The sequence below is a fragment of the Pseudopipra pipra genome, chromosome 12, assembly GCF_036250125.1.
Source record: "Pseudopipra pipra isolate bDixPip1 chromosome 12, bDixPip1.hap1, whole genome shotgun sequence".
Lineage (NCBI taxonomy): Eukaryota > Metazoa > Chordata > Aves > Passeriformes > Pipridae > Pseudopipra > Pseudopipra pipra.
The window spans coordinates 20872620-20897678 of NC_087560.1; the positions used below are offsets into that span (position 1 = coordinate 20872620).

Consider the following 25059-nt stretch of genomic DNA (forward strand, 5'->3'; position numbering starts at 1 on the left):
CCCTTCTCCTCTGGGGGTCAGTTTTTGGCTGGATCTGCTCCCAGCTCAGGCTCAGCCCGTGCCTGGCCCAAGGAAGCAGCAACAGTGACCCAGGGAAGGAAGGAGCAGCAGGAGGGAAACTCTCCACACTCACCGGCCCAGACGCTGCGGAACTCCCTCAGTCTTCACATTCCAGCTTTACACAATTCCCAGGATGGATTTTGATGTCCCTTTTAGCTCAAATCCTCAAAGCAGTGTTTTTGCCTGCAGATGAAACACGTGAAGGATTGGAATCACTTCTGGAATGAGGGGCTGGTCTCCCCACACTGCTGACACCCACAGCACAGCCCAGACTGGGATTGCTTTGATTCTTCTTGGATCCGTCCTTGATATTGGGTTTAAAGGAGCTGAATGGCACCAGCATGGAACTGTCACGGCTACAGGGCACACCTGTGGGCTTTGCCACGTGGATCCACGAAAGTCCTTGCTCTGGAAGAATAGAGGCCATGGAATGCACGTGCTACTTACAGTGGAGGACGTTCCTGTAGCAGAAGGGATCGGTTCCTCTTGGCTCCTGCTGGAACAGCCTTGTCAGAGACCACCGAGTCCAACCATCCCCTGCACTGCCCAGGCCACCACTGACCCACATCCACACAGCTTTTAAATCCTCCAGAGATGGGGACTCCACCACTGCCCTGGGCAGCTGTGCCAGGGCTGCACAATCCTCTCCATGAAAAAGTTTTCCCTAATTCCCAACCCTCCGGGCTCTGGTGGGCACAGCACAGACACAGCTCTAACCTGGCTCTGCTCTCCTCAGCCCAGCAGCACCTTTGGAACCGGGGGAGCCACTGAGAGGACCTGGAGACAAGGACACTGTTTGAACAGCTGAACACCCTTTACAACAAGAGAAGGGCCACGAACTGAACCAAACTGGGCTCACTCTGGTGGGTCAGGGGATTCACAGCAGCTCTGTGACGTGAGAGATCTGGACAAACCCCCCGTTACACAAAGCTCTGCCCCTAAACTAATGAAACCCCTCAAATTCAGATTTACATCACAAAGAACAACTGACAACGGGCTGGCAAACCAAGGAGCAGCTCCAACACAAGCTGCCCACTTCCGAAATCCAGCAATCCTTCCAGAGCCATGGGCACAGCCCCCGAGGAAGGGCTGCCCAGGGCGACACGGCTGCACGAAGCAGATGTAAAGGTAATGTTCTGTACATTTTATTTCAATAAAGACATAAGACAAACAGCGTAAAGATGCCCAGATGCCCTAAAGATAAATACATTTAAAAGATTCTCATTAAAATGAATCTGTAGTATTTCTTTCCTGCAAGCAAAATACCTTTCTTTAAATACAAAAAAAATCAGTATTCTGAATTGCAAATGTTTTCACTTTTTTGCAGAAAATCTGCCATGATGATTTTGTTTTTAATGAATAAGGATTTTCCACAAAACAGGCTTGCTCTACATGCTAAGTTTAACAGTTCAGTGACACCATGTGCTAGCTACATACACAACAGATAATATAGTAAGAAAACACTCAACCTGATGAAAAGTTAAAATCTTCATTAATACACTGGAAAAAGTTGACATAACTCATGCCTTTTAAAATCAAAAATACAAAAATTAAATGTTTTGCTAAAAAGATTTTCCTTATTTTAAGGACTCATTTGAAAATGAAGCTGCATGTAATTTGTACAATAAAATTGTACAAGTAAACAGGTAATATACATAAAAAATTAATTGACATACTTCTCAATTATCAGCTGTCCACCTTTAATTTCCAATACTGTACTTTCTTATCAAGCATACAAAATAGCAAACTTCTCTTTAGAAAAAGTGCCGTTCTGTGACATCTTTTACACAAAACCAGTCCGAGCCTGTGGCGTGGTAATGCAGTCGAGAGGCAAAGCTTCCTACCTTGTACAAATTCTACCTTCCATAAAAAGCCTCCGGAAAAGCAGATTTCCCACCGTTACAAAAATATCACCTCCGGGGCGCTGCATTAGGAGCCACGGCTGGGGCCTATCCCTCGGGAAACCACTGGGATGGCAGGTGGAGCCCTGCCAGGGCTGCTCCCCGGGAGAGGCTGATTGGAACCGGGAGTGTCACAGGGGTGCCCAGCCCAGGCCCGACTCCCCGAATACTGAGCGGAGCAGGCAGTCCCGGAGCAAACGAGGCAGCAGGAATGGGATCCCAGCAAACCTGCCAGCTGACCACGCTCCTCCTCCTGGCCGGGTCCATGCACAGCACAGTGTGAGGTATTCCTTGTCCGTCCGTGGGGCCGCTGCCAGGTGTGCTCTGTCCGGAGAACGTGCCATCACAATGGTTTAAAAGATTCGGAATATTAGTAATTCTTATCTTCTTATCTAGCCAGTCTCTTGATTTTTGAAAAGGTTTCGACTACAGTAGAATATTACAGAAAGAAAATATAAATGCAGGGGTTTTTTTTTTCTTTCTAAATGAAACTTACGTGGGCTAAAACTAGAGAATATTTTTAAACAAATATACAGGATGCAGGCAGACAAAGCAGGGAAACGGCCAGCCAACTGTTTAATAAAAAACTAACAAAATTTGGCTAGTTTCAGAAAAACTATGAAGCGCCTCAACTAAAAGGAATGCATAATGAAATTCTAATCTAATACAGGTCAAAAATGTAAAAAGGTTATAAACCTTAACAGGAAAAATAAAACAACTTTTACTGGCCATTCCTGTTGAAATGAGAATCTTAAAAGTAACAGAAAAGTGGCTACAAACCCACTTAGAGCACCGAACAGAGAGAAAATCCGAGTCCATTTTCAATCTCTGTTGTATCATAAAATCCTGTGTTTCTACAGGTCAAACTGCTGGTGGCAGAAACAGAATTTTCTTTATAAACTGCAGATGTCCTGTACATAAAAAATTTCCTTGGAGTTGCACTAGTTCTAAAGCCTTTTCTGTTCTAGCCTCCCTACTGCGGGTACTGGATTGTACTGATGGCGGCAACCTCAGGTGTAGAAAGTCTCTTTCTGTAACCCTTGATCAGTGTTGGGCACCAAAGATAAGAAAAGCAAGACGGGGTACAAAAATGCAAAATTTCAACAGTAATGGCAATGTTTTGTATTAGTCCAACAGGGTCCTGCATTTCCTCCCCTCGGCAGCGAGAGCAAAGGCTTTAATCGGGGGGTAGCAAGTCATGCAAGCGAAATCTGTCTCTGATGTGAGGTCGGACGTCTTCGTTCTGGGGGGAGAAGTGCAGGTTTAGGGCAATGAACACAGCCAGGAGTCATTTTCACAGGGTTCACTGTCTAACACCCCTATTTTAATATAACAAAACATAAGCAATGAATGATGTCATTCAAGAGGTTTACAGAAATAACTACGTAACACCCACGAGGATTTGGGGTGATTTATTTGTTTCAAGAACAAAGGCACACAGCACTCCCAGCAACGGGCACTGTGTCATGCCAATGTCCCCAGACCCCCAATTTCCTTATCACTGATGTTCCCACCCCACTGCCCTTGGTTTCCAGCACAGCCAGCAATGCCAGCAGTCCCCCCTTTGCTGTGTGAACACGTCCCTGTGCCCACTCTAAAATCCAGCCCACAGCAGCCCAGTCACACAGGGACACACAGGACCCTCATCAGCCTAAATCTCAGTGACTCAAAACCCTTAAAATATGTGAAAATACTTAAAAGAGCTTACTGACGTTTTTGGCAAGAGCCACAGAAAGGAAACACTCACCAGCTCTACGAGTTTCTCCAGAAATGGAATCAATTTTAGGAGCTCGTTGTCATTTTTATCCATGAACCAGCTTTCTATAGGAATTCCATTGGAAAGCTAAAGTTAAAAAAGGGAAAAAAAATCATCAAGACATGATTTATACTTAATTTATTTACAAATATGACTTGTGAAATAGCATCTGGAGGAAATATGTTTCCAAGTCAGAGTTCATTAATGTGTATTTTCCCCACGGTTTTGGTCTGTAAACTTCAAAACAAATGTGAGCCCCAAACTTAAACAAGCAGAGAGATCCAAGTGCAGGGTTTCCCTGGCCCCAGACTTCAGTCAGAAGGGAACTCCAGCTGCAGGGCTGCAGTGTGCTGCCCCAGGGAGCTCTGCCCTCCCTGGGGGGTTTGCTGCCCACAGCCCCTCACCTGGTAAGCAAAGGCTTGCGGTGAATTGTCGATGATGATGGTTTTGGAGAGGTCTCTGCCCAGGATGTTTAAGTCCTTGATGTAATTCCCTTGTACACACACACAATGCTCACGGAAAAGTCGATGCCTGTCATTAAAGGAAGACACTAATGAATGAGGTCAATGACAGCATCCCCGCTGCGTCAGGAACAGGTGACTCTGCCAGGCCTTACCCAACCTCTTCTCTTCCAATCTCCTTGCCCCTTTTAAAGAACTGTGCTCCTTTCCCATTCACTTTAGAGCTTTCTACTGGTAAAATGCCCAGTTCAGGTAATTTTGCACTAACCCAGTTCTGTGGGTGTGTGTATTTAAACAGCTCTTGCTTTCTGATCCCTTTCAGACTGACAAAGGGACCCAAAACACCCCAGTGATGTGCCATGCCCCAGGTGCTGCACAGGAGCCAATTTATTGGGGGTTATTATCCCTTTACTCTGTCCCAGCTCCCATAGAATGAGGCCTTCCCGTGCCATCGAGTGCCAGAGCACAAAGTATCACAAGAAATGTTTCCTTTCCTATTACACCTCTGTTGGCAATTAACCTATTTCAGTTATTGTAGATCGAAAAAAAGCCTCGAGGCCAAAACATCCCATCAATTCCTTCCTTTCCAATTAATCTGCTCCTGTGTAAGTCATGACAGAAGAAATGGATGGATTGACTAGAAGGAGTCAGATTAAAAAAACAGCAGGAATAAAACTCACATTTCATGGCACATCAACAGAATTATAAACTGTAAACTGGGTAGGTTTGGGGTTGCCCAGCCCTATGACAGTGCAGTCCCTTCCGGGCTGCTTATATTTTTAAATGGAGTTTTCAGAAGCTGTACATAGTGTGCTTAATTCCATACAGGAGCTGAGCTCCCAACGTTGCCATGGAGGGAAGGAGCTGCTGCCTCAGCATTTATATATAGAGGGTGAGTCACAGGAGGCCTGGCAGCACCTCGGGCTGGGGCACAGCCCGGGCACCACGGGTGCTGCAGGCACGGGAGCCACAGCCCCGCTGGGGCAGCTTGGGGACAGCTCTGCACAGCCCCAAACCCTGGCCTTCCCCTGCCCTAACACAGCAATGATCCCAGTCCTGGCCTGCAGGGGTTTAACACCTCGGGTGCACAGCCAGGCTCATGCTCTGGAGGTGCCAGTGCCTCCTACCCACTGTCCCACCTGCTGACACAGCCAGGCTCAGGTATTCCAAGGACTGAAAGGATTCCCGTGGCAAGGAGGTTACCAGGCCCAGACTGAGATTCTGTGGTGGATGTCACATAAACCAAGACACAATACAACTGTTCCTGGATAAAATGAGTGACATCTTAACTTCCTGCACTTCAAAAGTGAGTTGGGATGTGCCCACGCCACCAAGTGAAAGCAGTGGAGAAAACCACTGTCTTTTCTTGTGTGTGTGAGGAAAATCCAGTTTCCCTCAGAATATACAATACCAGGATGCAGAGCAGGGCTGTGCAGAGATGCTGGGCACAGGTCACACAGCTCTGACCACCAACAGGCAGGTGTTTGCTTCCCTGACCTGGGGCACCCCAGGAGGGGGAACCCCTGAGCAGAATCTCTTTGGTTCCAACTTCCTAAGGTACAGTCCTCCTTCCAGGGGAGCATAACAGAATCTCACCCCCTAGAATTTCTTTCTGCCTTAAGGAACTGGAAAAGCCAATCACTTCCCAACAAAGCTCAGTACTGAGAAATGATAAACCAAACCAGCTCTAACACAAAACCAACAGACAAATGATTTTGTGATTGAATATGAACAAACAGCATGCTGATTGTAAAAGTTATAAAGTCATAATTTATAGTTAATAAATCGATTTTGAGTATTTTAAAGGTAATCTGTTAATTCAGTTAATTTCCTTTATTTGCAGTGTGTGTTCCAAAGCACATTTCTGATCCTCAAGAGGACATTTGCCATGAGCCAGCCTAACAGAGGATGAGCAGGCACAGGTGCTGGTCCTTGAGGGCATGTTCACAATGTTCTGTTTTTACCTGACCAGTTGCTTTTTGGGGTCCAGGATGTTCAATAACTTGTCTGCATACACCTTCTTAGAAGCAGTAAACAGAATGATCTGGGGATTGAAGGGGAAAAAGTCGTTACTTGACATGCAAGTGTGTGGATATAACTTAAAAATGAAATTCAAAAGTAGTGTCCAGTTGTTTTACCTCATAAATCTGAGACATACGTTCCAGGAACTCTCGGAAGAACGGCCTTAGCCGGACATAGACCTGGAGCAGAGATGGGCTTTAGTGAACACTGAGACTCCTCCAGCCTCCCCCACCCCACACTGGGCCACCTGCTACAGAGGAGGCCAAAATGGGCATTAGAAATAAACAGCAAATAGTAACTTCCACTATAACCTAATTACACCAATATTCCTTTGGCTGAGCAGCTCTGAGTGAAGGTGTGAGATGATAACATTGATCTATTGGGAAATTGGATGGAATTAGAAATAATTTCAATAAAATATAAAAGTTGAACAGTCTCTAAATTAAAAATGGAACTGGTTGCTTTGACTGAACATCCTGACTCGGCTCTCAGCAGAGGGGCAGCACCAGTTCCAGCACTGGACACTGTGAGCCAGCACCTGAACTAACTCATCATCTTAACCACCACTAACAACTACACCTGAACACAATCACACCTGAACACAGTTACACCTGAACACAATCACACCTGAACACAGTTACACCTCAGCCTGGGGTGGCAGAAGGGATTGGAAAAGGCTTCAGCTACTTCCAAATTTCCATAAGCTTGGATACCACCAGCACAGAACTGCACACACAGAGAAATCATTCCCTGTAAGACATTGTGGACTCACAAAAGAGACACCGAGTCAGGAGATTTCTGCCTCTGACTGAACTCCAAATACAGGATTTGGGCTCCCAGGGAGGCACCTCTGTAAATCTGCAGCCCCAGGCCCCTGGAGCACCTGGTGGCAGTGAGGGCACGTGCCAGGCTCTGTTCTGTACCTGGGGCCAACCCTCAGGTGATATCTGGTGTGTGTTGGACAGACCTGGCCGTGACCTGAGCCCACAGTCACAACACAAAGGGGAAAACCAGCAGCCCCAGGCTCTGCCCACAGTTATTTCTGGTTCAGAGATTGCCCACACAGAACTACAGCTTTGAGGAAAGGTACTGAAATATCCAGGGAGAGAAGGGAGGATGCTGAACTGCCTCATTTCAGGGTGATTTCAGCTTTATCAGGTTTTTTAACAGTCACTTAGGAATAGGCTTAAATTTCCATTCCCATCACAGTAAATGTCCACAAGGAGTTGTAGTGCATGAACTGAATTATACCACATTTCTATGTGGACACAACCAAGGGACCAGAGGGCAAGACAAGGGGAACAGTTGAAGTGAATACAAAGTTTCTTGCCAAATGTGCCACCCGCAGCTCATCACCAGGATGGTGTAACTCGATCACCAGGCTTCCCTCTCTTCACACAAGATGAGAACAAATACAAACCCCAAGGATTCCCACCTTAAACAAAGTAAATGGGTTTCTGTTTTTCTTTTTACCTGGTAAATGACATCTTGGAAAAGAACTGGAAAAGTGAGTGCAGCATCTTCTAATTCGTTTAGACTACAGTGCACTAATGTTTCATCCTATTAAAAAAATATAAAAGAAAGAAAAGATTGTGAAATTATAAAAACTGTAATTTTTTTAAAAAGAAGGATGCAAGTATTTGACAAATACAACAAGCATTCTATTCCTGCCACTATTAATTCTTTTTAAAATACTTTTAACTACTTTAACTAGTATTTTTGACTAAAAATACTAAAATTTATGTGACATTCAACAGTCTTTTTGTTTAAAGCAAACATGACTGATTTCCACAAGCAAAATAAGGGAAATGCCCCATCCCCCTGCTTTGGTTTGTGTTTATAAAGATATTTACCAAGTCTAGAACTAATGAAAACTCTGGTGTGCTTCTGGTTTTGAGTGGGAGAGCTGGCTTCCTGTTCAGCTGTTCTTCTGTTAGTGGGGGCACATGTTTGATGAAATAATATCTGAAAAGAACACAGATTTTGCTGTAAAACTGTAATGTTTTAGGTCAACTAAATATTTGAAATATTTAAGGATGCACAGGAAATAAGTATTTTAAATTGAAATAAACCCCACAACAATATTACAATTATTTTTTTAAGTTAAGGGCTTTTGGAGCTCATTATCACAATATTAAAATGATGCAATTAATATAATAATAAATATAAATTAAAATATCGTAATCCAATACCCAAAATGATCAATTGACTGTTTTCAGTACAAACACTGGCACTTACGGATCAAAGACTTCCCAGTCCTCTTCATAGGTGGCTTCTGCATGAGCTGATGAGTAGCCACTGTCTGGAGATACTGGTGCTAAAATTCAACGAAAATGACCAAAACAAAAAATAAAACAAAAAACCACAAGAGCTGGTCTTATTAGTGCAGTTCTTCAAAGCCACAATGTGCACTTGAGACACGAGGGAAGAAGCAACAGTGAAATACTCTGTCCCCAGCCCCACCTCCCACCCCAGGGGCTGCTCAGAAGTCACATTTACCTCCTTGGCAGGAGCCTTCAGAAACTATCCATCCCCAAAGCTTTGAGGGTCTGGGCAGGGTTTAGGGAACTGTTAAGGATTTGATGCTGCCCATCCACAGAGAAACTGCATTTTATGGCTACAACTTTTGTCAAAAAAAAAAGATGTATGATGAGTCTTTTGAAGGAAATATGGACAGTGTATCAGGATTTGTGTGTAGGGTCTGTGTGGTTCTCATTCACCACGTGGTTCTAATATAAGATACCAAAATGTAGCCCATTTCTCTTTGGAGATCAGCAAGCCCAGAGTGTGCATGTTCAGCAGGGGGTACTCAATGCTCACAGAAACACTTTTCCTCTGGAACCTTTGTTTCCATGTGAGGAACTGCTGTGAGACCACCCGAGCTGCACCAGGAACAGACAAGTCTTGCCCAAACTGTGCCTTTGGTGCACGAGCCAGATTAGTGCATTAACCACAAAAACCAGCACGAGCAGTGTTTGTGTGGCCCAGGCTGAGGCGAGGCAGCAGCTCCCAGCAGGGCTGGGCAGGCAGCAGGGCAGGCAGCAGGACAGGCAGCAGGGCAGGGCAGGCAGCAGGGCAGGCAGCAGGGCTGGGCAGGCAGCAGGGCTGGGCAGGCAGCAGGGGCAGGCAGCAGGGGGAGGCAGCAGGGCAGGCAGCAGGGCAGGCAGCAGGGCTGGGCAGGCAGCAGGGGCAGGCAGCAGGGCAGGCAGCGGGGCAGGCAGCAGGGCAGGCAGCAGGGCAGGCAGCAGGTCCCCGTGCGTACCCGTGAGCGGGGGCAGGTCCCGGTCCCCCGGCTCCTCGGTGTCCCCCAGCCCGGGGGGGCCCCGCAGGGGCACGGCCTGCCCCGGGAAGGCCGCGCCGTTGGTGGACGTCGCCGTGCTCGTGGTGATCTCGTCCACCTGCTCCATGTCCAGCTGCTTCACGATCTCCTCAGCTTCCACAGCCTGGCCCGGAGAGTCCGACCCCGATGTTCCTGGGGGGGATTTTGGGACATTCGTTACCTCTGAGTTCCCCCCCAGCACTCACAGCCCCCCTTAACCACACCCAGCAAAGCTGCAGGACAACTGAAGGGACCTGCGCTGGGTCACGTTACAGAAACCAGAACCAAAATGATGGCCCTGACAAATGGCTTTAAGATACATTTGGGACAAGTAACTTAATCCTTTTTTTTTCTTTCTTTTTTTTTTTTTTTTTTTAACTGAAAGGTGCACAAAGATATTCTAATGGTTATAAACTTATTCCTTCCTTCCTTCCTTAACGATCAACCCATCTAAGAATTGCAGAGCCCTTTATCTGGCAGCAGTAACTCTTGGTCTGTAAATCAGAATGCAAAGTGTACTGCTGCTCAGAACAGCAACTTCGTAAAAAACTTCGTAAAAGCCAGTTTAACACCACTGGCTTTTTACCTAAGACTCACCATTTTTATTTGCTGGTGAAAAAAAATTGAAAACAGGAGAAAATATGGTTCCCAGTAACGTTGTCCGTGGGGGGCTGCCAGTGGTGGGGTTATCTTCCAATTTTCCATTTTGCTTTACGTGTTGGTTTGTCATCTCATAACTTCCAGCTTCTGCAAGAGAAAAGTTATGACCTGTAACACCACACTGCTGTTTTCAGTCACATCCTGTCCTCTGCTGTCAGCATTTGCTCTCCAGGACTGATCCCTCCTGTTCATGGTTCAGCTCTGTCCACAGGAGCCAGACATTTACTATCAGCATCAAAACAAAAAGTCAATTTTCAACACCATCGTAAATTTAACACTCCAGATTAGGAAACACTCCTTGTTTACATCAATAATAGAAGATTAAATCCTTTCAATGGACTTGGTGGGAGACAGACTTGGAGCTGCTGTGCCCCTTGCAGAGCACATTGGTGTCAGTGTCAGGGGGACTCCACTAGATGGAACCAAGAGAAAGTGCCAGTGAACTCCCAAGGCTGAGCCTCCAAACTGCACTGCCTCGAGTCCAGAATTTGTTCCTCTCCACATACACACACATATGTGCATGAATACAATTCCAAAGTGAAATAATTTTTAGTTGTTATCACAGATAACAAAGGGCAGAATTAAATAAATCTACCCATTACAATATCACATGTAACAATGAAGGTTTTCCCAAACTGTGCAGGTACAGTTATGTATATCCCAGAACTCCAATTCCCATCTCATGGCAGTTCTGAGACTGAGATGAAGAATTCTTTTCTTCCCAGCCCCCAGGCTCTGAGATGTCTGTCCATATGGAAGTGAGGGAATGGACTTCATGCACGTGAGCTGAGAATGTCCCTTCAGCTGAGCCTGATGGAGCTGCACAGGGACTCCACACTGCTCTGTTCCTGCATGGAACGTGGGGTGTCCCAGCTGCAGCTCCAAGCCCCCACCAATGGGGAATACTTGAGTTAAGAACTTGTATCCCTGTAACAGTAACACAGGCCGAGGGTGCTCCACATGCCCTGGAACAGCACGGAGTCACAGGATGGTTTGGGTTGGGAGGGACTTTATGGACCATCCCACCCCTGCCCTGGGCAGGGACACCTCCCACTGTCCCAGGTTGCTCCAAGCCCCGTCCAACCTGGCCTTGGACACTTCCAGGGACCCAGGGGCAGCCACAGCTTCTCTGGGCAACCTGTGCCAGGGCCTGCCCACCCTCACAGTTTCCTTAGAAAGGAAGTTTAAAGAATGGTATTTTAAAGTTGGAACCATGGACGATGTTCTAAATATCACTGACAATTGTATCATGTCATTATTAGAGATATTCAAGAACAGACAGTTTTCAGAGGGAACAGGGAATCTCCATCCTTAGAGAGATAGAAAACTTGCCTGGACAAGGCTCTGAGTAGCCTGATCTAACTCCAGAGGCACATCTCACTCTGAGCTGGATCATCACTGCTGGGAGGGGAACAGGGGAATTGGTTCAGATGACCTTTAAGAGTTCCTTTCTGATCCAAAGTCTCCCACAATTCTATGACAGAAACCTGTCTGTGTGTTTGACAAGTGTTTTCAGTATTAAGGACACCTGGTTACTTCCACAAAGGTCATGAGCTGGGAGTCATAATTCACTTTTATTTGTGAGAAAATGTGAGAAGAGCTAAATCAAATAACTATTATTGGCTTTTCAGAATGACAATTAAAAAAAGAAAAGTTAAAATAGTTCCAAAAGAGCTGCTGATGATCCAAATAGTTCTTACAGAGATACAATGACCGTGTCTGAGGAGTGATGTAAGTGTTGCTTGCAGCCCTGGAACTCTTGTTTTGCTGTGATTAGCTCAGCCTTGCCCTCACTGAAGTCAATCAAACCCTGTAACCTCCCTGCTGCAGGAATGTCCAGCTCAGGTCGAGCTGGGATTCCCTGGATTCCATGCCCTGGCTGCCCAGCTGGGCTGTACCCCCGGATTCCCTGCCCTGGCTGCCCAGCTGGGCTGTACCCCCTGGATTCCCTGCCCTGGCTGCCCAGCTGGGCTGTACCCCCTGGATTCCCTGCCCTGGCTGCCCAGCTGGGCTGTACCCCCTGGATTGCCAGCTGGCTGTACCCACCTCCATTGAGCTGACTTTTCCTCCGCACCCGGGACAGCTGTTTGTTGGGCTTGTCCCCCGTCTGAGGGGTGGATGTGATCAGGTTGTTGTCGATGTCCCGCTCAATCCGACTCCTTTTGGTGGGGTTTTCTCTTTCTTCCTTAAAGGAGAAAGGAGGCAAAAAAGAAACATACTGAACAGTGCCTTCTTTTTTCCATGGAATAGACCAGGTCTGTAAAATAGATCAACTGTCACAGTTTAATGAAAAGCAAACTGGAAGCAGATTTAACTGTTGCTGAAATGTTTCTTGGTTGGTACCTCTCTGTTTCCAGGACAGGTTGACGTGGTTTAACATGTCATGAAATATTCTATTTCACTACATTTTTCACAATTCAAGGATATATTGTTACTTTAAAACTATCTGAACTTCAGCTTGTTACAAAGTTATTGTTTTAACACTTTAGTTCAAACCCCAGAAAATACTTCTGAATTTATATCAGATTTTTATTTATCATGTAGCTGATCTGGGATACACTGTAAATTAGTTACCACTTCTCAGCTACTCCTCTTTAAAATTCACAGTTACATAATGTCAGTATCTGAACTGCTGGGACTGAATGAAGATGGATTTTTTAGACTGGCCTTCATTTAGAGAAAAACCCACAGGTTTTTGAAGCAAGGTTACATTCAGCCTATCAAAGTTTATATATATATATATATGTATGCACCTATATATATAATTCACCCTCAATGTGTATGTGACAGGTGTTCACATGTGAAGATCAGTAAAGCTCAGATTTCTGCCTGGACCAAGATAAGATTTCGTGGTTTTCCCTGGCAATACCTGGATTTGATGCCCTAAGCAGGGCAGTGCCCACTGCAGGAATCACACAGTTGCAGCAATTCCCTGACACGTGGATTTGTGAGGTTTGACCTTTATTGACTGACTGACTCCTAACCAGTTTTGAATAAAAATGCTAAAAACACTCAGTAAATTTATGCTTACAGACTGGCTTGCCTTAGTTGCCAATATTGGTAATTCCTCGAATTTGGATTCAAGGACTCTTTAAAACAGCAATTAAAAATCTACTGGATTCATCAGCCAACACTTTCACAAAGAAATACCAGGTAATAAATCCTGTGATTTATTAGACTGTTAAATACACCTGTGACTGACTCCTGAAGGATTTCCAAGTCTGCTTTTCCTGACACAACTCTCACAGGCACTTGTTGCCTTCCATCTCTTTACGTTTTGCTTCCACATTATTTATTCTCAGTAGAAACGGGTTTAGAACACACTGAACTGACTATGACCCAACTAAATCCAAGCAGGGCCCCACAGCTGGCTTACCTTGGGTGTGCTTCCTTTAATGAACTTTTTGATCGAAGACAAGAGGCCGGTGTCATTTTTCTGTGGTTTCCCCCCGCCCCCAGGTAAGGTCTCCTCCACCTCCGAGTGTTTCCGCTTGGCCCGGAGCGCCCGCTGCGGGTGGATCTGGTTGGATTGCTGAGAAGCCTTCCGCGTTCTCAGCCTCATCTTCATGGGCACCACATGGAAAGCTATAAAAGGCACCACCAGGAATACTCAGTCATTGAGGAAAGGCGTGAGGCTTCGGCTGCTCAACTGCACAGTTACATAATGGCGGAGCCGTGCCGAGCTCTGCCATCCCAAACTCTGCCATCCTGAGCAGTGCCATCCTGAGCAGTGCCATCCTGAGCTCTGCCATCCCAAACTCTGCCATCCTGAGCTCTGCCATCCTGAGCTCTGCCATCCCAAACTCTGCCATCCCAAACTCTGCCATCCCAAGCTCTGCCATCCTGAGCAGTGCCATCCTGAGCTCTGCCATCCCAAACACTGCCATCCTGAGCTCTGCCATCCCAAACTCTGCCATCCCAAACTCTGCCATCCCAAACACTGCCATCCCAAACTCTGCCATCCCAAACACTGCCATCCTGAGCTCTGCCATCCCAAACTCTGCCATCCCAAACTCTGCCATCCTGAGCTCTGCCATCCCAAACTCTGCCATCCCAAACACTGCCATCCCAAACACTGCCATCCCAAACTCTGCCATCCCAAACTCTGCCATCCCAAACTCTGCCATCCCAAACGCTGCCATCCCAAACACTGCCATCCCAAGCTCTGCCATCCCAAACTCTGCCATCCCAAACTCTGCCATCCTGAGCTCTGCCATCCCAAACACTGCCATCCTGAGCTCTGCCATCCCAAACACTGCCATCCCAAACTCTGCCATCCTGAGCAGTGCCATCCCAAACATTGCCATCCTGAGCAGTGCCATCCCAAACATTGCCATCCCGAGCTCTGCCATCCCAAACACTGCCATCCCGAGCTCTCCCATCCCGAGGTCTGCCATCCCAAACACTGCCATCCCAAGCTCTGCCATCCCGACACACGGCCTCGCCCACGGCACAGGAGCTGCTCGGGGGAAAGCACAACACTGGCACGGGAGCACATGGGTCTCACCCAGGCACGGACACAGCCAACCAGCACATCTACGAGCTCTGGCACAACCCTCCAACCCCAGTGGCAGGAAGGAAAAATCGACCTGCTCGGAACAACAGCATCGTCCAGGCTGGAAAAGACCTCTGAGATCCCCGAGTGCAGCCTGGGACTGATCCCACCTGGTCAGCTGGGATGGTGGCACTGCCTCGGTGAAAGGACTGATGGCGTGGTGGCTCCAGCCCCAAACGACTGGACACTGTGACAAGGCCTTTCCACCCCGTGTTCCTCACTACACTTCATTTAGTCTCCACATTACACTTGAGATGAGGCATAAATCTAAATTTGTGTGAAGTGTTCACAGAAGGAATCATGAGCCTGTGCACTCAGTGTGGGTGAGGACAGAGAGCTCTGCAAAGGAACCCAAACTGAGCTTCACTAGAGCCAAGTTTGGGAAGCACATTAGACCTCAGGAAGACTGGTGCAAGGGCGATATTTATTAAAGCAGAGTTAAAGGCCATTCCAGGGATTGCATCCCATTTATCTCCAGCCTTCCAGTGGACTGCTGGTATTGTCACTCCTGTGCCTCAGTGTCACTGTTCTCTGGGCTGGGGTCATGCCTTCTGCAGCTGCCTGGAGCTCAGAGCTGGGCTGGTTTGAAGGGGACTCCTCATGTGCCTAAAATCATTCATCTGATGGATCAGGAGCAGAAAAACGAAGTAGCAAGAAATCCATCTGAGGTGCAATGCACAGAAACACTGGTAAGAAAGTACTTTGCCTTTCCTAGCTGAAGTCATGACAAAAAGCAGGTTTTAAAAGAAATTGTATGCTTATCACGACAGGAATCAGTGTCTGCCTTTCGGGAGTCCATTCAGTGTGGATCTGACTGTTGCACAGACAGAATAAATGTAACATTTAACATGTAAGTTGCCTTTCTGCAGTCCATTTAGTGTGGATGTGATCGCTGCACAGACAGAATAAACAGTCTGTAACATTTAGCATGTAAGTAATGTCACAACAGGTTTAGGGAAAGGCAGCGGTGGCGCTGGGATGAGTCACAGACAGACAAATGCTGATTGTGTTTTTCAGAACCAGTCCAAAGCCTGTACACAGCTGTGTTTGTTCAAAGGTATATCTCAATCTCACACAAAGGTGTTGCAGCTACACCTGGACACCACAGAGCCCACAGAGCTGGTGGATTCCGGAGCTGGAGGGCAGAGGTGCAAGGATGGCAGGAGGGAAGCTGGGAGTGCCGGGAGGCTCCGTTCCCAGAGCACTCACCAGGCAGAGCACTGGGCTCACAGCAACCCCCACATCCTGCAGCAAAGGTGGGCAGAGTGGGTGAGGCCCAGCCCCAGGCAGGTCCAACTGCAGGCCAAGGTTCTGTGACCTCTGTGATCTGCCAGTGATGTCACAGAGCCCCTGAGGTGGGAAAAGCCCTCTAAGGTTATTGAGTCCATGGAATCCAACTGTCCCCCAGCACTGCCAAGGCCACACTAACCCACGGCCCCAAGTGCCACATCCACATGTCCTTTAAATCCCTCCAGGGATGGGGACTCCACCACTGCCCTGGGCAGCTGTGCCAGGGCTGGACAACCCTTTCCACAAAGAAATTTCCCCAATATCCAACCTGACCCTCCCCTGGCACAGCTTGAGGCCTCTTGTCCTCTCCTCCTGCCCCTTGTTCCCTGGGAGCAGAGCCCAACCCCCCCCGGCTCCCCCCTCCTGTCAGGGGGTTGCAGAGCCAGAAGGTCCCCCCTGAGCCTCCTTTGCTCCAGGCTGAGCTCCCCCAGCTCCCCCAGCCCCTCCTGCTGCTCCAGCCCCTTCCCAGCTCCGTTCCCTTCCCTGCACACGCTCCAGCCCCTCCGTGTCTCTCTTGCCAGGAGGGCCCAGAAGGGCCCCCAGGACTGGAGGTGCCCCAGCAGTGCCAGCACAGGGACGGGCACTGCCCTGGGCCTGTGCCCACACTGGTGTATTGGCCACACTAAACAAATACCTGTAAAAAGGAATTAGAGAAAACTATAAAACATTGAAGGAAGACTCACACCAGACAAATTCCAATTTGAGAATGAAAATGTTACATAAAATTTGCTATGGCACAAGTCGCCTGACTTTTCTAGAACTGAAACAAATATTGGGCAGACAAAAAATGAACCAATGGAATATCTGTCAGTGGCAAGTACATATTGCTACTGTTCAATGAGCTGAACTCCTCTGCACACCCCTGCCACAGTCCTGTGGCTCACTGCACACCCGGGGTATCATGCCTGGGGTTATAAATATCACTAATGGACTTAGCAACAGGTACCTACAATCCTCTCAGAGACACGAGTTTGCTCTCCCAGTGCTTGATCCCTTTGGCAGGGGAGTTTTTATTGAATTATTGCCGTGGTTCTTCCCTGAACCAAGCACAAACCAGGCTACAAAACTTAACAGAGTGAAACCAATCAAGTCCAAGCATGTAGGAGAATTTGTCTCCTCAAAGCTGCAGGATTTGGATTTCCCCTGAGTGCCATCCCTGGCCGGGTGACCAGGGACCGAGCCAGGGCTCTGCAGGGAGGTGTGTGAGGGGAACCCAGCCTGGGCAGGGGGATGTGGGATGAACTCCTGCTGCAGTTAGAATAAACTAAAGAAAGTGGGGGGGGAGGAAAAACCCATTCTTCAAAAGAGAAATACCTGGCAAAGAGGGACTAAGTGGAGTTCTCAAACAACAATTCGTGGGACAGGAAAATAAAATGAAGGAGCTCTTAAAACACAGCAGCTGAAGGAGCTATGGCTGCAATGAATTCCATTATCCTGATCCACACAGCCCAAGTGTCAGGCTCCCTACCTGTGAACACTGTTGTTATTCTGTGGCACAGGTACACTGTACCTACAGGAAAGAAATTCCTGTGAATGACTCATATTTCAAACTAAGAACACACCTGGAATCTGCAGCTAGGGATGGCTTTTTCCCACCACATATGACACTGCTGTTTCTCTATTTTTCCCTAGACTATTAAAAGAGGAATTAGGTGAGGCACATCTAATTACAGGGTTTAGGGCTTTCTGATACAGGAAGAAGTTGAAGATGGTAAAAGAACAATAGTGACGAACAATAGGAAGAGATAAGTGACAGGAAAAATTAAATATAGTGCTGAAGGATTTCTCCCCATTCATTTTGGCACTCAGAAATAACACAGAACTACCACTGTGGAAATCCATCCACCCCAAGCCTCCATACCAGAGGAGCCCTGGAGGATTCAGACAACTCACACATGTCAGGAGTGTAAGTCCAGTGACAGGAACACAGGAGGCAAAAAGTTATTTATCTGGGTTTTGTCTTGAAATGTTTTGTAGACAAAGCCAAGAAGGCAGTAAATTATTTTAACTTCTAGATTTTGAGCAAGAGCATCAGTGCATGGCGTGGATACAGATGGATACATGACCAACACACAGCTGGGGTCTGTCCCCAGATTGAAGTGCTGTGACAACGGAGGGGTTTGGGTTTGAGGGGCAGCAGGTTCAGGGTCCCAGCCCAGCTCCCCCAGACCTCCCTGCTGAGCTGTGGGTGGCTCTTTCACACACTCCTGGATCTCTGTGCAGATCCACGGACAGAGGAACCAAGAACAAATATTTTCTTCAGTTTGCTTTTAAACAAGTAATACCAGAGGTATTTCGTCAGCACATTTCATCGCTGGGATGTGACCCAGATTTCAACACGAGGAAACATCCCAAGGAGGGGATGAGCAACCTGGGCTGGCTGAGATCCATTCACACGGGGCTCGGGATGCTTCAAGGAAACACAGACCTGCTGCACAGAGAAGGGACGAGTTGGTCCCTGGGTGGGGAGCTGAAGGGTGACGTGTAAGGACCCCCTGGGTCTGGACTCGAGCACAGCCACAGAAACGACAGACAGATGAAGCCTTTCATCCACACAGACCCCAAAGCACTTCACAAACTTCAAGGAAATGCTTTTTATTAGTTCAAAGATATTGAGGCTTTTCCCCCCAAAGACTCTTGGCCTTTCTTTAACTGATTTATTCCCCTTCCCTAGAAAATTACAGCAATTTCGTGTTACTCTGGTGGATGTGTTTTGTATATTACTTGTCAGGCTTCTCAAATCTTTAGGTGTGTTTGTCTGCAACTGCAGAACTGAGAGCAGTTATCCAGGAAACCCTGACTCAAAGGAGTCTGGAAGTGGTGCTAGTCTAGTGTAGGTAAAAGCAAAATTAAAAGACACTGATTTATTAAAACAGCAAATCACACAATACGTACTATTCAAATGTTGGTACTGGGTTATGAAATCTGGATAAATGTATAAAGAAACCACCCACAAGTTCCACCAAAACAATAGTTAGGAATTTTAACTATCAAAGGTGCAATGCAAACACCACCTCTAAATTCTCTGTTTCCCTTTTCTGCTCCTCCCCATCTTCCAGGGCACTAAATCAATTCCATTTGAAGGAAAATCCTGCTTGAAATCCCTGGTCTTCAGTCCCCTTGTTTGAACCCTGATTCCTCAGGACATTACCTCGTGCTCACACATTCAGTTCTACTCTCCCAAAGTTTGGGCCTCTCCCCCAAACCAAACACGTCCTTACAAAGACTCTGCCAAGGAACGACGGCGGCTTTTTGGAATTGGCCTCAACAGAAAAGAGATCTCCTCTTCCCTCATTTTTCTGCTCTAGCCATCATATTTCTGTTTTGCCATTGCTCTGCTAGTGAGGATTTGTTTTGATTATACCAAATGCATTTGGAACTGAAAGTTTATTCCCTCCTGGCCAAGTTATTTTTCTCTTTGCAGCCGAGGGCACACACTGGAAATTAATTCAGGCTTTCCACACTAACCAAGGAATGGACACAGAGAGCTGGGTTAGCTGTGGGAGGGTAAATCCCAGAGCAGAGCCCCAAACCCGCTGCCCAAGGCAGGCACTGGCCCCAGTCCTGCTGCTGCCGAGGTGAGATTTCCCGAGTCACTCTGGATCCCGCCGGGCTCCGAGCGCTGGGGAAAGGAAGGGCTGCAGTGCCCAAGTTTTAAACAGCAGGAACAAATTCCACAGAACCAGCACTGCTCCTGCTGGGATTCAGGGAGGGCCCAGCTGTCCTTAGGCTCTCTGGACATTTAATCCAAGCTGCCAGGCACACAGGGAGCCTATTTATGGAAGTCATCTCCCTCTCGTTACAACCCGTGGCACGGACAGGTTGCAAACACTTCCTCCACAGACCTTCCAGGATGTTGTCTGACCACAGAAAATCCCCAGGAGTTACTTTTCCTAATTGTTCAGCTCATCCATATTAGTTATCTTTTTCATTAAAAAAAAATCAAGAATGTTAAGCCCAAGGAAGTCTGTGTTGGACTCTGGAAGCCATGGAGTAACTCCTGGGATTGTTAGGAGAATACAGGAATTTTTGCAAAATCTACACAGCAACAGAGCTGCCTTTTGCTTAACTCCACCAGAAAACCTAGTCTTGCTCCACTTCACCTTAATCTTCCTGTGGGATCACAACCACAGTCTCATATCCCACAGGACTAGGACAGGTTCCTATCTTTTAAAGGGCTAGATAAGGGGTTTGGCTGCTCCTTTGGTCTTAAAAATAGCAAACTATTTTTACTGCAGGATAAAAACTCTTTAAATGACAATATGATTCTTGTTGCCCTGGAAAACACTTTTTCCTTGGTACACTATTTAAACCTGACTCTTTCACGGCTCATCCTGGTTTCTTTCTTGCATGGAAAACTTCATTCTTATAAAATTGTACTGTCTGAGATTAATTTGTGCATGTACCTAAGTTAAAACTGACATGAAAGGAAGTGCTAAAGGTTTAACAGCTTTACTAAATTGTGAGTGACATTATGTTTTTACATATAACCTTAAACCATAATATTGAGACATGATGAACTTGAATCTCATCCAGTCTCAAATACTTGCCTGAAATGAGTTTCAGGGACCTGTCTGATTCCATCACAATGATGTTATTTTACACATTTTATTTTCTTCCCTTTTTCTCCCTCTTCTTTATTTGGGGTGAAAAATCTACAAGAATAAAACCCAAACCTCATTGCCTACTCAGTGGAAAGTTACAGGAAGATTCTGGTCAATATTCCTGTAATACAAAATAAAAGCACAATTTACAAACGAGAACAGAAGCTTTGTAAGGTAAAACTGCTCTGCATCCACACTGTAATGTTCCCATCTTGATTCCACCCTGATGTCACCTATTTATTTCACAAGGTAACCCCCACGTCGGTCCAATGTATCTCTGCCACTCTAAAATGTGTGAGATGTAATGAAGTAACACCTTTATGGCTGTGAAGTGGCAGATATGGCCCTGCAAACAGCCAGGGAATTGCTCTCCAGTGAGAAGGTGGTGTTTGGCTCCTGCCTTACTTTGGGAAGTTTATGTCTGAGGGACTTTCTGGGCTGGAGAAAAGGGAGGTTGTGCACCTGTATCCCAGGGCACGGATTCACGTGCTACAGCAGGAAATCTGCATGGGGAAGTCCCAGATCTCCACACACCACTCATAAATTTGTACCTAGATACCCTAAATCAGAGAAATCTGCAAGAACAAGAAGTGCTGATCCCACCTGTGAGCTCACACAGGGGCTGGATTTGCTGCCAGTCATTCCCCAGCCTAGGAGTGGAGCTGCCCTCTCCATCGGGAATCCCACAGGTGAAGAAAGCACCCAGCCACATTCCAAAGCAATGCAAGTCTCCTTGGCAGTGGTCAATTTATCACATCACAAAGCAGTCACGCCAGAATCTGGGAAAAATTTTCCAGATACTGAGGAAACTTGAGTTAACCTAAGTAACAAATTTAATGCAAGTTAACCTAGAGAGCAAACAATACTCAAAGGAGTTGCTGTCACCTTTGTGCCCCGTAACACAGGACAGCACACACCACCTTCGCTTCAAGTGCTGAAGAAACAACTTAGCAAAGTCGTGGAAGAGCAGCAATGTGTTCTGGAGGTGAAAGGAACGCTCTGATTCCCACCCCTCCTCCTTCCCTGCCCGTCACAGCCCTGCAGCTCCCGAGGCAGCGCTGGAGCTCCGTTAACCTCCCAGCCAGCCCTGTTTTCAGGCTGGAATGATTCAACACGGGAACGGGGGGTGGAATAAAAACATACAACTCCTGGCAGGGGAAAGGCCAGCTGTAGTAGTGAAGCAGCAGGGCCAGTGCCCGGGGTTGGAGCTCCGTGCCATGACCAGCCGTGCAGAACTGCAGCTCCCTGGCACGGGCACGGTGGGATCAGCCTGCTCCTGGATGGGGCTCGGGAACGGCTCCAAGCAGTCCGGGGGAGAGTGTTCCCTGCAGGCAGCACTGAGGAGCTCACCCCGTTTTGGAGGAACCCAGCTCGGCTGGGGGATGCAACCTGTGTCACACCACTGGCTCCCAAGGCCAAGGGACACGTCCTGGCCCATTCCCTGGAGCAGCCAGGAGACTGTTCCACGCTGCTGTGGAGCCCCAGCTCCAGCACAACCACAAGCCTGGGGTTGTGTTGATGTGATCAGGTTTAAAATTTGCTTTTCATTTTCTGGCACGTTATTTTAACAAAGAACATCCGGTCACGAATTTTTAAAGCAACAGTATTTTCTGTCATGGGGTTCATTTGCTCATTGCACTCTCTGATGGGCTCTGTCCTTTAGCAGAGAAACACTGATCAGCTTTTTCTAGAGAAAATAAGCCTTATACAGAGTTGCACTGTCCATAACTGTCTGTGTGTCTCTCAGTCCCCCTGGTAAATGCAGAACCCACAGGCCAGCATCAACTCAACCTCAGAGAGAGACAGAAATTCCAAATGTACTCAGTTCTTACAAGGTCTCTGAAAATCCAAATCTGTGTAGGTAACAGAGACCCTCTGGCATCCCAAATAGGCAAAAATGGCCACATGCCTGTTGTTATCCCTCGCCCAACCTGGCTACACACAGACACCCTCCAGCTTGTCTCCTTGCCTAGGCTACCTCTGAAATATTTAAAAACCTGCACAATAAAGCAGGAAAAAATTCCCTCTCCTCATCCTTTTGATATCATGTATGTTACAAAACAGAAATTAGCTTTTTAAACTCTCTTTGAACTCGATGACCACAGCCCACCAGAGTAGTTAAACAACCATCTACTGCAAACCTGTGTGCAGGTGGGGAGTGTCTGTCCAGCCACAGGGCAGGAGCAGAGCTGAGCTCTGGAGCTGCAGCAACAGGTGTCCAAGCCTCATCCCGACAGGCAGAGAGCTCTGCACAGACTGTCAGTGACTCCCCTCTAACCTGTGGATGCTCACTGGAGGCTTTTAACCCTCTGCTACAGCCCATCACCCCGATCCATCCCTTCCATCAGCTGCCGTGTGCTCCTTTCCCAAGGGCTCCAACACAAACACATCCCAGGTGTCCAGGCCTCCTGGGCCTCCTCCTGGGCAGACACTGCCCAGCCACGAGTCTGGCTCTGCTGGGAGTGCTGGAACAAACCTGCTCTGGTTTAACAGCACACTGAGGGGCTCTGGGGACTGCAGCACTGCAGGGCCAGCCTGAGCTCAAAGCCCTGAAATGCAGAGAACACCAACAGCCTCACCCCACAGCTGAGCCCCCACTGCCCCACGGCACCTCACAGCCCCCTGACCTCTGCCAGCACCCCGGGGAAGGGACAGAATAGTGGGCATTTATCAGCAGTTCCTCTGGTTTAAAACCAAAACCAAACCATCAAAGGAGCCTTCCCCTCTGTCCCAGCAACTCTGACACACATCAGCCACCTGCAGGCACAGAGCCTCCCCAATCCCAGCAAATGGCACAGGGGCAGCCACACACCCTCCTGGAACCTCACAGCCCCAGAGCTCCAGGGAACAGAAAATACACCCAGTGCAGAAGGAGCAGAGAGCAATCCTCCTGAAATGACTCCATCATTTTCAAAGCACAGGCCATCGATGACAAATGTTTATTTTCTAATCTTAAACTATTTTATGGTTTGGAACCCTGTTATGTTAACTGACTCAGGATATTTTTATATTAACTATTATCTTTGAGATTGAACATTATCAAACCTTTTCCAGGTATATAATAAACCAATTTACTATCAAAAGAGAATTATCTTCAAATAAGTCCAACAGGGTAATTACACCTAACAATTAAGCCTGACACCTCTTCACCTGGACCTGGATCTCTGCAGCCCATTTTTCCAACTGAGCTCTCGCAGATTTTTCTCTTAGGAGTGCCAGGGAGCTTTCGTGTCCCTAAGCAACACAAAAATAAAGGGCTCTAAACCCAGTTATTACAGTGTTTTAGGAATATCACGTTAGCTACACTGAAGTCTTCAAAAGTTTCTTCCAAATCTCTATTTTTAAGAACATAAAAGTATCGAGATTACACTAACTTAGTTTTCTTCTATAATATTCACCAGTTCTGGCTTAATAAGCAAAATAAACAAGCTTTTCCAAGCACCTTTAAATTGATTTAATTACAACTGCTTGGCCTTGACAAGAGTTTAAGGTGTTAGATAAACTGAGGTAGGTAACTCAATCAAATACATTGTAGTTAAATCCTGTGTACACAATGCCTTAAACGTTCTGGTGGATATTTCTGCTATCTTTAAATACTTTCTGTACCTTTTGTATACTGTTTTCCCCCTCTGAAAACAAACCCTAAAGCTTGAGTTCACACTATGCTTTCCTTTGACAAGCACAGACACAGAACTGTTCTCACAGAGCTAATAAGGAGCTTTCTCTTATTGTCTTTCTTAACTCCTGACAGACCCTCTCCATCGTTTCCCAGCCACACCCAGGGCTGCAGCACATCCCACCTGGACACCCTGGCAGGGCAGGACAAGGGGCTCAGCCCTCACCCTCAGGATTTCCCTCCCTCCCAGGGGATGGATCACAATCAGGCGACCAGCCCAAAGGATTACTCCATAGAAAAGGAAGGCTGCTGCACCTAAATGAGCTCCCCCAGGACAGGAATAAGAGAGAAGTTTCTGAGAAAGGGAGGAAACAGAAGCATCTAAGGTGGTGTTATCCCCTACAGAAAGGGTATTGGAGAAGGGAGCTGGCACTTGGAGCCAGCCCTCTCCTGCCTGAACAGAGAATACTGCAAACACACCAGCTGTGGGATGGAACCTACAGAAGAGTTTACATCTGGAGCCTGGAGAAAACTACACTGGATGAGGCAAAACCCAGCTCAGGGGTAAGAAATACACGTACCTGTGCTGGTCTCTGCTCCAGCACTGCAGCCCCTCCGTGCTGAGCACAGACACCCAGTGCCCCTGGAGCTCTGTCTGGACCAAGAAACCTGTGCTGGGCTGTGCCTAAACAGCAGCTTTCCCAGTGCAGTGCTGTTGGGAAGGTAAAGGGAAGCCCCAGGCAGGGTAAGGAGGCTCCAGAGAGGCCTCGTGCAGCCGTGCTGGCCAAGGAACCCCCGCCTGGGGTTCACCACTA

General features: G+C 47.3%; 1 protein-coding gene across 2 annotated transcripts in view; it reads right to left on the reverse strand.

Annotated features, from left to right (window-relative positions):
• Positions 1-1183: 1183 nt before the first annotated feature.
• CTDSPL2 (CTD small phosphatase like 2) overlaps positions 1184-25059 on the reverse strand; it is a 29126-nt gene continuing 5250 nt past the window's right edge. Inside the window, exons 2-14 of one of the 2 annotated variants that reach the window (XM_064669363.1) lie at positions 13556-13764; positions 12226-12364; positions 11512-11577; positions 10117-10266; positions 9463-9672; positions 8439-8517; positions 8054-8165; positions 7674-7760; positions 6317-6379; positions 6143-6222; positions 4122-4248; positions 3709-3804; positions 1184-3204 (exon numbers count right to left, since the gene is read on the reverse strand). In XM_064669363.1, the coding sequence (XP_064525433.1) occupies positions 3139-3204; positions 3709-3804; positions 4122-4248; positions 6143-6222; positions 6317-6379; positions 7674-7760; positions 8054-8165; positions 8439-8517; positions 9463-9672; positions 10117-10266; positions 11512-11577; positions 12226-12364; positions 13556-13747 (1467 nt within the window). In that variant the 5' untranslated portion in view covers positions 13748-13764 and the 3' untranslated portion in view covers positions 1184-3138. The remainder of the gene's footprint in view (positions 3205-3708; positions 3805-4121; positions 4249-6142; positions 6223-6316; positions 6380-7673; positions 7761-8053; positions 8166-8438; positions 8518-9462; positions 9673-10116; positions 10267-11511; positions 11578-12225; positions 12365-13555; positions 13765-25059) is intronic. The other variant, XM_064669364.1, reaches the window with a different exon arrangement.